Raw genomic sequence first — 14053 nt, forward strand, 5'->3', positions numbered from 1 at the left:
TCTGCTATGGCTTGTCATCCCCCCATGGCTTCTCCTGGCTCTAGGGTGCTGTGGTGCCGTCAGCTGGGTCTGGGAGCCCTGGATCCCACTGCCTTTCTCCCAACCCCACGAAGGTATGCTCGGCCGGAGCCAAGCCTCATGCACTGGCTCTGCCCCCATGCCTTTCCCCAGGCGACCCAGCGTTCCTCTCCCTGTGTGGGCCAGCCTTTACTGAGGGATTGTGGCACTGAGCTGACAGAGTCTCCGAAAATATACCCTAATCTTATCATTCTGCTTGGAAGCTTTCCATAGCTTCTTTTTGTCTGCAGACTGGAGTCTTCACTCTCCACAGACACACCTTTCATCCAGTGCAGAGGTAGGCGGTCACTGCAGCGCCCTCCCTCCTTCACCTGGCCAGCTGTCACTCATCCTCTAAGACCAGCTCAGATGCCCCCAGGGTGCATTTGGTGCCCCTCCCGTGGGCCCACCTGTTTCTCAGCACTTCTCACACTCTGTCATAGTGATCAATGTCTTGTCTACAAGACCCCGTTCAGCAATGCTAAGTTCCTTAGACCTACTGCAGTGAGGGAGGGAACCCCAACCTGAGAATCTCTATAGGCCTTAAGGTGGAGGAAGCAGGGAAGGCTGCTTGGAGGGTTTCAGATACTGCACTGGGTGGTTTTAAGGTGGACCTCTCACAATGAGAAACTGGTTGACGATATAATAGCTTTGGATTGGTGAGCCCAGCGAGATAAGGGCCTTAAAGCCCGTCTTGATGAGCAAGCAGTTAGTCTTGATACGTTGTTTACTTGGTTCACAGTCTTATTTTGCAGGAGCAGTATTACTAGAGCAAGCAGGTAGGTTATTTTTGCTTGGTCACAGTGTTGTTTAGCACAGCATCAAGAGAGTAAGCCTGGTCCCAGAACTGATTAATACGGAGACAGGGGATTAGGTTGGTTTCTGCCTTGACAGCCAATCCTGTTAAACTGAGCGAGCTTCAGGAGAGTGGAGGCCAAGACCCAATCCTCCTGCAAACCCTAACCCTGGCAGAGCGCTGGGACGTCATCAGCACATGACCAGTGCTTGTCGGCACTGTGCGCGCACGAGTGTCGGCACCTCTCAGTGGCCCGGAGCCTCTGGGGAGCACCCTGACCTGGGAGAAGCAGCAATAGGAGGGTGTCTAACAAAATGCTTTCTCGACCCCTGCTGCTGCAGATGGGGTCCAGTGACCAGCGTCGGCAGCGCCGGGAGCTTGTGAGAACTGCAGAATCTCGGGACTCGCCCCACACTCTATAATGGGCAGCTGGTGACTGGGATGCTCCTTAATGTCCGAGGAGCACTTTTCCAGTCTGGCCTGTACAACCGTGAGCGAGCCTGCTTGTGGGAGCCAGTCACAGTTTTGTTCAGCAAACGTTCACAGAGTCGTGCATGCCAGGCAATAGAGAGCCCCGCGGGTACAGCAGGGAGGCCTCTGGATCCGTACGCTGGAGGACAGGCACAGGAACGCAGCTCAGTGACAGGGTGTCAGGTGTGTGTGTGTGTGTGCGTGTGCGTGTGTGTGTGTGTATGTGTGGGAGCCTCTTTTCCCTGACGGCCTTGCCCCTCACAGAACTAATAATGACCACACACTCTTCCTGTCCTTTCCCACATCAGATCCTGACGGCGAGCGGCGACGGGACATGCGCCCTGTGGGACGTGGAGAGCGGGCAGCTGCTGCAGAGCTTCCACGGGCACGGGGCCGACGTGCTCTGCTTGGACCTGGCGCCCTCAGAAACGGGAAACACCTTCGTGTCCGGGGTAAAGACCCAAGGAACATGTCTAGAGTCCTCTGTCTACCAGGGAGGGTGGTGGTGGCAATTCATGTCACTTCCTGGGACTGGATGGGATGGGTTCCTGAAAGGGTTTTCAGGTACTCCTTAGCTCCCCTCTGCACCCCCAGGTCCCCACTGCACCCCAGCTCCCCACTATACCCCCAGGTCCCCACTGCACCCCCAGCTCCCCTCTGCACCCCAGCTCCCCTCTGCACCCCCAGCTCCTCACTATACCCCAGATCCCCTCTGCACCCCCAGCTCCCCTCTGCACCCCAGCTCCCCTCTGCACCCCCAGCTCCTCACTATACCCCAGATCCCCTCTGCACCCCCAGGTCCCCTCTGCACCCCCAGCTCCCCTCTGCAACCCCAGCTCCCCACTGTATCCCAGCTCCCCTCTGCACCCCCAGCTCCCCACTATACCCCAGCTCCCCATAGCACCCCCAAGTCACCACTGTACCCCAGCTCTCCATGGCACCCCCAGGTCAACACTGCACTCCCAGGTCACCACTGCACCCCCAGCTCCCCACTGCATCCTCAGCTCCCACAGCAATGGTGGTGCTGGAAGGGCCTCCCATTCTGCCCCAACATTCAGCATCCACGGAAGGATCTGGAATGTTCTCCTGGCGTGACTGCTATCACTCGGGGCGCGTATCTGCCACATTTAAAACTCATTCCTCAGATAAATAGTGGAGTTTGTATCTGACAGCATTGCAAGTGGCCACCAGGGCACACGCTCCGTGAGGCAGCACTGTGTGTGAACAGAGCTTTGGGGCTGGTGGGACACTCTCCTGCCCCACCCCTGCCAGTCACCATCGAACAGCGTATCTGAGGTCTCAGAGCTGGGCAGACAGGCCACGGTGACACAGAGCAGCACTAGGCTAGGAATCAGGATGCCTGGGTCCCGGCTTTGCTCCCTCACCTTAATTTCATCATCTGTAAACTGGGCGTGATGCACAATAGTTCTTGCCTCCTCCCTTCCCCCGGACATTATGATCAGTGGGTAGAAGAGTTTACATTGTGTTATACAGATAGTAGGGGCGAGTACTTTTGTGGACAGCTAGGAATAGAGATGGGGAATTAAGCTGGCGGACCTGACCTCGAGTCAGTCAGGAGAGGCCGGTGATGCTACACCATCAAATTGAAACGTGGGGTTCAGGGTGCAGAGTTCTTGTGGATTCTTGTCCGGCGAAGTTGAATAAATTCGTGGACTAGCAGATTTCTTTGATAAAAATGAGGAAACTTATTGGAAGCATATACAAACTCCATCTGGGCAAGAATCCCCAAAGGGGACCCCCTGCGGAGGGGCCCTCAAATGGGGAAAAAATGCTCACTCGCTCTCTCTCTCTCTCTCTCTCTGATGGGAAAAATCTAAGTCCAAAAATCTAAAATCTGTCTCATGTCCCTTTGTCTCTGGTTTATATATGTTGTAGTTCTTTGTTTGAATCTGACCCTTAACAATTGGACCCTTTCCTTAATTTAAGACCCCCGGCTTTCCTCATTGGTCATTCTTCTACATAGTATTAGTTTTAAAGTCTAAAGCCCACGTGCCTCCCCCCCATTTTCTCCTCCTTATTTTGCAACATTATCCATCTAATCTCTTCAGGATGGAGTTGCTTTTGATCTCCCTTATGGCTCTCTCTTAGTTGTCTTGGCCAGAGATGTTTTATTACCCCTATGGCTCTCCCAGCTGCTCAGGCCAGAGATACCTCTCTCCTTGGTTTATGGCTTTTTTAATTGCTCAGGCCAGAAATGCCTCCATCCTCCCTGGACCCTCCCTTCCTCTCTGCCTAATTAAGCTAGCTAGCTAACCCTTACCAAAGTGATGTTTGCAGCTGGAAGACATAAGACCCTTTGCTCTCAGCTGTCCACCTCTTAGTTCTGGGCATCAGGCGAGGGCTCTCTGGCCTCTAAATAGCAGGGACCTCACTTTTATTCTTAGGCATTTGACCATCTCTGTGTACTTCATTCCTGCACCTTTGAATAACTGTGTTTCTCTCTCCTCAGCTATGCTGTTTACTCAAATTGTCACTGTCATGATAGATTCTGTTGTCTCTTTCAGAGCACTAAGCTCCTCTGATTCAGTGTCCTCTAAGGATTAGAAAACACTCCTGATCCTTCGTCCTCATTCTCAGTAAAGACACTCAGTGCTGAACCCACAGCAGGTCTTCCTGAGATGTCAGTTATGGTACCTTGTCCCCGCCCACTTCCTCTAAGTTGAAACCAACAATTTGGACACCAGTTTTAATCCAGTACTTCTTCTATTTGACAAGTGAGAGACCACATCATAGTCCCCAAACTTAACAACAGGACTGCTCTGCAGGACTTTATCAAAATGCTCCTAGAACCATGATCGTATAATGTAGGAATCGTATGTTTATGAACCTCTGGGTCAGGCTGGCGATCCAGAGAGAGTGGTTTACAGGTCTTGAGGTGGAAGCCAGGTAGGTGACTTGCCCAGGCAGCCAGCTAACTGCTGGCAGCGCCATGACTGGGCTCCTGCTCTGCTGATTCCCAGCCAGGGGGCTGCTGGGGTGCAGATGGCCCAGAGGCACCTAGAGGTCCACCTTTGCTCAAGGCTGCCCCTGATGCCTGAGACAAAGCTGGGAGGACCCACCTGGCACCACTGTCTGTCTGCTCTCCCCTCTGGGCTTAGATAGGCAGCGATAGAGGGAGGAGGAAGGAAAGGGAACAATGAAGACATGGGAAATGCCATGGGGAAGGTGGACGTAGGCTCTGGACAGTTTGTGCCCACTCAGAAAGCTGCCAAAGAAAACATGCTACAGGGGGAAGCTGGGTCCTTCCCTTGGCCCCCACCCAATCCAAGATCTAGTTCTGGCCTTCTAAGGGCTCATCAGTTCAAGTGGCCTTAAGCAAAGCTGGTCTCCGACATAAATGGTCTGTGTTACATAACTGGAACTCATGCCTGTCTGTGGGCAGTCCTTGCAGCGGCCTTAACTCTTGGTAACTTTGCATTTGTAGGGATGTGACAAGAAATCCATGGTGTGGGACATGCGCTCCGGCCAGTGCGTGCAGGCCTTTGAAACTCATGAATCAGACGTCAACAGTGTCCGGTCAGTGAGTAGGGTGTTCAGCTACTCCTCTGTTCTCCTGGGCTCCCTGGCCTGGGGTGATCCTGAGCCCACCACCGCCTCCAGGCTCAGTGTACTGGGCTGAGCGGCCTCCCAGCAAGAATGGCTGATCTGTGGTGGGAATAGCGCCCTAAAGCTTTTGGAGACCTTTTAATATAATTGTACCAGGGGCACTGGTGTTATCCTCCCTATTGAGTCAGTATCTCTCATTCATTCATTCAACAAATATTTATTCAGTACTTCTAGGCTAGACATTATCCCAGGAACTGGGAATACAGTTGTGAATAAGATAGACAAGGTCTCTCCTTTCCTGCAGGAGACAAGACAATGCACAAATAAACAAATGTATGATTTAATTTGAGATACTGATAAGTGCTATGAATAAAAGTAAAACAAGGAGATGTAATGGGATGGGTTGTTTCTTAGAATGGTCAGGGAAGGCCTCTCTGAGGAGATGATATTTAAATTGAGGCCAGGATTATACAAGAGCCAGGCTTACAAAGAGCTGGGGGGGAGATGAGATGTTCAGGGACCTAACAAAAGGCCAGATTGTTGAGTTGGGGGAGAGGATGGCTAACATGATCCATGTTTTGCCTTTAAAAGATCATTCTGGCTGCTGTGTGGAGAACAGGTTATAGGGGAGCAAGAATGGAAGGAAGTGTGACAGCCGGTTAGAAAGAAGTTGTGTGAGATCAAGAGAGAAAGGATGGCGGCTGGAACTAAGAAAGCATAATAGAGACAGAACTGTCTAGAATTGGGAATGTTCTGAAGTTTTACCCAACCTGCAAACTATCAAGTTAGGCTATCACAAGTTCATGGCTGCTGGTAGATAGAAGACATGAGACTCCCGGGTCAGAGATGAAGGACAGTTTATTACTCAGAGCAGTGGCAATAGTCAGAGTGTCAGCATCTCTGTGCTGGTTACTTGAGCCCAAATTCCACAGGATGACATGAAAAGGGCCAAATGACATGCAGGATCTATGAATTGGATCCTAAGAGAGAGGTCAGTACTTGACATATAAATTTGGAAGGTGACACTGTTCCGACAGCATATATATTATAATCACCCAGGAATCTTCATTATGCTTAGTGGGCAATACTAGGCTTGTTCCCCTTAAAAGCAAGAACAAAATGAGACAACTTAATTACATTAGTAGTAGAAATGTTAGTAAGAATTGTCTAGCTCCCTGCCCTCAAATATGGAATAAGATAAAAGGAAAAAGGCTATTACATTTTGCAAATGTGTAGCAATTACCTAGAAAATCAAAGAAAATCAATCCAGAATTTACTACAGATAGAAAATGAAGTTACTAAGGTCCAGGACAGAATATCCACAAAAATCAAGTAAACCCTTATGTTGAGATACAGCTTAAAAAGGCGCAGTCTCTCACCCATGCTTTTGCCTTTGCCCTGACCCTCTTCTTCTGATGGCTGTTAGTCCACCAGGTCTCCACTGAGGCCTGCCTCTCTCCGGGAAGCGGATTATAGAAAAGAGAGTGACTGTGACAGAAAGCATCGTTACTTACTGAAAGCTCTTTATTGGCACCATGCCACATTCTTTGTATATGCTGAGCTGTGCAAGGTGAAGTCACTTTGCACAAGTATCCCATGCAGTAAGTGATCAGTGCAGGGATCTGCATGTGGCTCTGGGTGTCTGATTCTGTGTTTATAACCATTTTCTTATCCCTGAGCTCTGGGTGTCTTAGGAATGAGGTATGTGGTCAAGGAAAACTACGGGTCCGGGGACCTGCTCTGTGCTCCATGCCTGGGACAGATACCCGTATTATCACATTTACTCCTCACCAGCACTCTGCAAGGCCAATGCCACTGTCCCCTGTCGACAGGGAAGAAAACTAGAGGCCAGTGGGTCTGCCGGATGAGCTTCCCTTTCTGGCCTCTGTAACAAATGGTCCTTATGTCCCTAGAAGTGGGGATTCTGATTCCGAGGGCCTAGCACGGGACAGCTTCCCAGATGGTTGTGACGGGCATCCAGGGTTGGGAGTCACCACTCTAAAGTGCTTTCTCCCCAACTTCCTCTCCGCAGGTACTACCCGAGCGGAGATGCCTTTGCCTCAGGATCAGATGATGCTACGGTATGTTTCAAAGTCATTGAGAGCTTTCTTATTTGAGAGAGCGGTGTGCTGCCTTCATTTTATTTTTTTAAATAACTTTTTTTTCTGATTACAAAAATAATGTGTATTCTTTGAAGTAATCTTGGGGAGAAATTAAATTACCTTAATCTCCCAACCCAGGAAAAATCACAATTAGATGAATTCCTTTCTGTCTCTTTCCTTGTTAAACAAAATTTGCTTTTTTTCACTTACTAATAGATTGTGGACATTTTCCTATGCCAGTAAACATTGTTCTGTATTATTTTTTCTTAATGATTGAATAGTTTCCCATGTTATAGACAAACCATCATTTACTTAGCCAGTCTTCAATGTGGGAACATTTAGGTTTTCAAGGTATGTGTTTTTTTCCTGTTTAAAAACACTGCTATAAGTATTTTTGGAGCCTCTCATTATTTCCGTAGAATGAATTCTCAGACATGAACTTACTGAGTTAAAAATAGGCCTAGTTTTGCTGTAACCGGTTTGGCTCGGTGGATAGAGCGCCGGCCTGCGGACTCAAGGGTCCCAGGTTCGATTCCAGTCAAGGGCATGCACCTTGGTTGTGGGCACATCTCCAGTGGGGAGTGTGCAGGAGGCAGCTGATCGATGTTTCTCTCTCATTGATGTTTCTAACTCTCTATCTCTCTCCCTTCCTCTCTGTAAAAAATCAATAAAATATATTTTTAAAAAATAGACCTAGTTTTAAAGCTTTTGATACTAAATAAAAAATTATGTTCACTGATTGTTTTTAAAAGAAATACCTTCTTGTGCCCTAAAAATACCAAATAAATTATTAAATAATAGTAATCATAGTTTTGATTCTGATTCAGTACTATGGAAGAAATTACAAAGGAATAGATTGAGAGTTTGAGTAATAATAAAAATTTAACTTATGGATGTCAAAAATGTATAACCAAATGTAAGTGCATACATTTTGGAAAAATCCTTGCTACATGTATGCCGGGCCAAGTTGAAATCCTTTAGATATGAATGGGGAGGCATAATCAATAAGAAATATACCCCAATTTTAAAGAAAGATAGAATGCAGACTATTTATAAAGCAATACACCCAAAATAGCAAATAAACTGAAAATGTTTCCAAAATCACCTCTAATCCAAGAAATGCAAGTTTCAATGATCAGATGCTCAGCTGCAGGAGAAATGCTCCGGTGGAGGTGGTGTGGCGAGGAGTCTGGGGCCAGCCTGATCAGGACCCTGGGTACCAGCCTTCTAGAAAGCAGTTCTGTGATAGAAGAACTTTCAAAATATCTCTACCCTTTGATCTGGGCATGCTATTTCTTGGAAATAATTCTATCCTAAAGATTCTATTCCATAGCTATTATAAGGAGAACATCAGGGATTTTTACATAAGAATGAGAGATAATCTATATATATAAAAGCCTAAGCGACCATTACAACGGAACGACCGGTCGACCAGTCGCTATGACGTGCACTGACCACTGGGGGCAGATGCTCAATGCAGGAGCTACCCCCCAGTGGTCAGTGCACTCCCACAGCCAACCTCCCACAGCCGGCCAGTGGCATCAGCATCTAGCGTCCGTTCCTTCCGCGCCTAGTCCGGCGACCATTGCCTCCTCTCCTGACCCTGCCCGGGGCCTTCGGCCCCTGGCTGGGATGGGGAACCGAGGTTGGGTGGTGGTGGAAGCAGCCCCTTTCCCACGCCCTGTCCCTCCCCCTGGCTGGCAGGCCCTGATCGGCCCATCCCTGATGGGCCCTGATCGCTGGCCAGGCCTAGGGACCCTACCTGTGCGTGAATCTGTGCACCGGGCCTCTAGTTTTATTATAAAAGAGAAAAAATAAACACAAACATCTTTTTAACAGGGTATGGCTAGATTCTGATATATCTACATGAAGACTAACAACCACGTTAATTGTTGTTTTTTTGGAAGATTATTTAATGATAAGAGATAATGCTCATAACATAATGAGAAAAGTAATAATGAAACATCCACCCTATTTTTTTTCATTATTAATTTTTTTAATACACACATAAAACGGAAGTAAGTCTGAAGGAAAAAGATTTAGTCAATACCTCTAGGATTTGGGGTGACTTTTATTTTCTATGCATTTTGAGTTTTTCTGAATTTTCTACAATGAACATGTATCCTTCATCAGAAAAAAAGGCTGGGTTTCATTTTTGGTTTTCTACCTGAAGAAATCTTCTATATTTGCTGTGTCTTTAAGTCTCCATTGGAGATGAAAAGGAATCGGGATTGAGGGAGAAAATACTAGGAGAGAAAACGTAAGAGGTGTTTCCCTTACCTCTCCAACTACACAAGCCATTGGCACCGCTGGTGGCTCTGTGGTGTCGCCTCACCAAACTGGAGCCAGAAGTAAGTGCTTCTTTGTTTGCACCCCAGTGTCGCCTCTACGACCTCCGGGCAGACAGAGAGGTCGCCATCTATTCCAAGGAGAGTATCATATTTGGAGCATCCAGCGTGGACTTCTCCCTCAGTGGTAAGATTTTATGTCAGAAACTTTCCCAGGACTGTAAAACAGGACCTAAGTGACACCCAGCTCTCTGTGAAGCGGCCCCTCAGCTAAACTTCCTGTGGGCCCATATGCCAAATAGTCCCCTTTTGTGCCAGTTCCGTGTCCCCCCTTCCAGCCCCTCGGGCTGTGTGAGCCCTACTTCGCCCTGCCCTCAGCGGCTGCCCCCAGCCCCAGTCACTTCAGGGGAAATGAAGGCTGTGCCCATCTAATACTGTTCTTCAAGGCAGAGATGGACAAACACTCACATATGAAGGGCCTTTAGGCATTTCTTCCCCAGCCTTCCATTCTCCCTTCACACCTGAAAAAGGACTTTTTTTCAGAGGTGGAGGGTGGGTGACCTTTCTCAATGTCCTGAAGCTCATGGCACCTCTGCCCTCCCAGCTGAGGAGGCTGCTAGTGAACATTAAGGCAGCAGTCACTGGACCATTCAATTTCCCCAGACACTCCCCCAATTCTGTACCTGAGCCTTCATGCATGCATGCAGCTACTCCTGCCTGAAACATCTTTTCTCTGCATGGCAAACTTCTATTCACCCCTCAAGAGCCCATCAGATGTCATTTCCTCTGCAATGTCTTCCTTGATCCTTCCTCTGTGATGGCATAGCACATGATACATAGCTGAGCGCTTCCATTATAGCCCTTTTCACATGGTGCTATGATTTATGTGTCTGCCTACCAGGACCACCCTCCACAGGAGCAGCAACTGTGCTTTCTCCTCTGAACCCTCAGGGCAAAGCACGGTATCTGACACACAGGGGCACTAAATCACTGTTTATTGAAGGAATGAACGAATGAATGAATGAATGAATGAATGAACAAGCAAGCAAGCGAGAGTCATGAAAAAGAAAAATGGGAAGGAAGGAAGGAACTGGTTTAATAACTATCACATCCTCCTGCTTCCAGGTCGCCTGCTGTTTGCTGGATACAATGATTATACCATCAACGTCTGGGATGTGCTCAAGGGGGCTCGAGTCTCCATCCTGTTTGGACATGAAAACCGTGTCAGTACTCTACGAGTTTCCCCTGATGGGACTGCTTTTTGCTCAGGATCCTGGGATCACACCCTAAGAGTAAGCGAGGAGACTTTCTATTTTACTCTGTGTGTGAGAAGAGGAGTGATTGGCCTTCCTGAAAGCAGAAGTCCGAGTGAGCTAGGAGAGGCCCGGACAGCTACATGGAGCTCAGATTTCAGCTCTACTCAGAGCCACAGAAGGAATGAGTGGCCTGGGAGGTAGTGAGTTCCCCATCGACACAGGTGTTCATGCATGTAGTTGAGGGAATAGCTGAACTAGGTGATTCAAAAGGTTTCTTTTCACCTTAAAAATCTGATTCTTCTGAGTCTAGCCTTTGACAAACCACAGATTGCCAATATCACCTCCTAGAACTGCAGGGTTCTTCTGTGGTCACAGACCCCTATGAAACCAACAGAGGGGCTTTAGGAGGGCATGAAGCCCCTGAAAGTATATGCCAGATTTTGTGTGTGTCCTCCTCATGGCTTTTTTTTTTAATATTCTCAAAAAGCTCCAAGACTTTGTTGGGTGTTGGCTCCCCAGAAATACTATTTGCAAAGCAAAGCTCACCACAGTGTGGAACACCACAAACTTGACCGTCTCAGTAGTGTCTTAGGAGGGAGAGCAAAGGCAGATCCTTGAGGTTTTAGGGATTGAGGCAGATCTTTTGATGGAGGGACTTTAGTGGCATAGAGTTTAAGATTGCTGGGCACAGGCTGGGGTGAGGGGAGGATTTCGAAGATGGGCTTTCACAGTGACCAGTCCCTTGATGCTCTGTGTTGTTCTAAGAAGTGTCTCTTCTAAAGAGGATACTTGACTCATACTCGTAGGATAAAGGGGTGAATGGACTTTTGCAAAGTTCCTGAAACAAACAATAAAGTTATTTGTGACTTCATTCATCTTCCTGGTCAGGAGTTGCCTAAATTAGTAAAGTTGTGTTAATGTACTCAGAGAGCTGTCTGGGTACAGATGGCTTCTGTTGCCAATCTAAGAGTTACCAGTCCCTCGTGGGAGGCCACAGATGCCCTTAGACAGTTAACTAACGGGGGGGGGGGCGGATCAGGTGCAAACATGCACCTTTCTCCTCTCTCAATCCTCAGGGCAAAGCACAGTACCTGATACACCTGGGCACTAAATCACTGTTTATTGAATGAATGAACAAATGAACAAATGAGCTGCTAAGAGGAAAGTGTTTTATTTTCCAAGACATGCAAGTGCTCTATTTTGGATGGAGTATTTCCATCTACTGTGTGTGTGTGTGTGAATAAAGAGACTTTGATTTATCCCTTTAAACTCAGGTTTTGTAAGTTGTTAAGTACTAAAGAAACTAACAATTATCTGTTTGTGTCTTTGCAGGTCTGGGCTTAATCCTTTCCTCACAATATGCATTTAGGTACCTGAGGTTAGAATTTGAAATCGCCACATGTAAATAGATCTTACTTCTAGAGGACTTTCGAGTTTATCACAACTTGGCTGAAAGGTCACCAAACGTCTCCAGTATTACTATTAAAACTACCACCCCTGCAAAAGTACCACTGTCAGCCTTCAGCACCAGGAGAGCACCTTCAAGTACAGTGTTGCTGGGGGATTTTTTGTTGTTTTTTTTCATTTTGAGCACTTTTTAAATTTATTCATTTAAAAAATATATGAGGGAGAGAGAGAGATAGAAACATCAATGATGAGAGAATCATTGATCAGCTGCCTCCTGCACGCCCCACACTGGGGATTGAGCCCACAACCCTGGTCAATGCTCAACCACTGAGCCACGCGAGCCAGGCTAAAATTTATTCATTTTTAAGGTTATTCTTAATTATACTCAGCTCAATTCATGCAGTTACCAACAGAATCCAGCATCTAATGTATTTCCTACTGCTTCTTTGAATCAGGTTTGTTTTGGAGCTCCTTAGAACCTGGTCTCTGTCGGCGTGCGCTGTGACTGGGCCTTCCCCCGGAAGTGCTGACGTTAGTGGCTGTAGGAGGAGGGCCGTGGTAACTGATCTGTGATAGGAGGAAGTTCCCATTCCAAATGTAATTAGACAGATTCACTTTTTTAAAAATGTGTTTTTATTGTAAGAGTATATTTCCCAGTCTTGCATCATATTGTCTTGTTTCACATAAAACATTTTCATCTGTGTGAACTGTTATAAATGAAGCAGGTGTGCATAAGATGGACAGGAGGTTTAACTTATGAATCATGTGATGATGTGATAGGAGTGTTATCACGTGGACAGATCATTTTCTTCCAAGGGAAAAGCTGAACGCTGTTTGTGACACATGCTTCTCAGAGCAAACAAAACCTTTCTGTGTGGGAACACAGGACAGCACATTTAGTTCAAGGCCTCTCACTAGTATTAGACATGTGAGGATTAGTGGCATCCCTCAGCCTGAAGTGGATCTTGTCCATATCCATTATACTCATATTTATTGCATTATGGATGTAATTGCATATACAAATTAATTGCTAGGTTTTAAAAAGTAATGTTTTATATTGAGAAAAAGAACATAAAAGATATCTTGTCTTTATTTAAAATTCAGCAATTCCTTCTGGAAGATACCAAGTGCTTTGTTACAAGACCCTTTGTTTTATTTTGTTTCTAAAGGTATAGAGAGGCTTATTCTCTGTTTTAGAAAATCCCTTATTCATCCAGATGGCATGCATTAGGGAAGTAAAAAGTCACCTCAAATTCCAGAAATCACTCCTGGGTGAGGCTTGCCGGTGGCTCCTGTAGTGCCCAAGGGCTGTGTCTGCTGCATCCCCTGGATCTCCAGTCTCCTCTCAGCCCTGTTCCCGCCCGGCCCTTCTCCCTGGGCTAGTTCGGGCTCTGCAGGCCCAGCCCCAGGCCCTGCTGCTCAGAGAGGCCCTTCCAGAGTGGGCACAGCCATCGGGTAAGCCTGGGTCTGGCACCTGTAACCTTGGGGGTGCAGGACCACCCTCAGATCTACTTGTTCAGGTGTCATAATGGACCAGTCAGGCCATCTTTCCCATCCGTTTTAAAAAAATAAACAGAATGGTTATATTCAGTCATTTGTGAGGGTTTTACTATGCAACAGCCCTGGTGAGAGAGCAATATAAAAGGCTCCCGCTTGCCTCAGAAGAGCCCAGACGGAAGAAGAGGACATGGTCCCCGGGGACCATTTTCCAGCCACCTTCTCTCTCCCCCGCAGGGGACCGCCTGGACAGGGGCTCTGGGAAATGGGCGCAAGGTCCACCCAGCTGCTGAGGGGGCAGGTCCCGCAGTGTGTCCATGGAACCCCTGAGCTGCACTCCTAGAACATTCCAGACTGCCCCTCGTCTCCTAGTTACGGCATCCCCTAGCTCTCTCCCACAGACCCTTTCCTGCCTCTGCACAGGAAAGTCATAGGCAGAGCACATCTTCAGCGCATAATAGTCCATAACTTTCCAATTAAAAAACAACTGTAAGGGCCCTATGGGAATATTTTGTAGAATACTCACCCCGTGGGCAGTAAGCCACCTCCCCTGTAAGTACTTCATCTCACAGTGTGTGCTGTTTAGTATTTATTGATGAAATACTTGGTTGG

General features: G+C 47.4%; 1 protein-coding gene across 1 annotated transcript in view; it reads left to right on the forward strand.

Annotated features, from left to right (window-relative positions):
- The window catches only part of GNB5 (G protein subunit beta 5), a 25828-nt gene extending 12294 nt beyond the window's left edge, over positions 1 to 13534 (forward strand). The window contains exons 5-10 of the mRNA XM_023751635.1: positions 1633 to 1776; positions 4770 to 4861; positions 6924 to 6972; positions 9372 to 9468; positions 10407 to 10573; positions 11870 to 13534. Coding sequence (XP_023607403.1) covers positions 1633 to 1776; positions 4770 to 4861; positions 6924 to 6972; positions 9372 to 9468; positions 10407 to 10573; positions 11870 to 11881 — 561 coding nt within the window. The 3' untranslated portion in view covers positions 11882 to 13534. The remainder of the gene's footprint in view (positions 1 to 1632; positions 1777 to 4769; positions 4862 to 6923; positions 6973 to 9371; positions 9469 to 10406; positions 10574 to 11869) is intronic.
- Positions 13535 to 14053: the final 519 nt, after the last annotated feature.

Source organism: Myotis lucifugus, unplaced genomic scaffold (assembly GCF_000147115.1).
Source record: "Myotis lucifugus unplaced genomic scaffold, Myoluc2.0 scaffold_23, whole genome shotgun sequence".
Classification (NCBI taxonomy): domain Eukaryota; kingdom Metazoa; phylum Chordata; class Mammalia; order Chiroptera; family Vespertilionidae; genus Myotis; species Myotis lucifugus.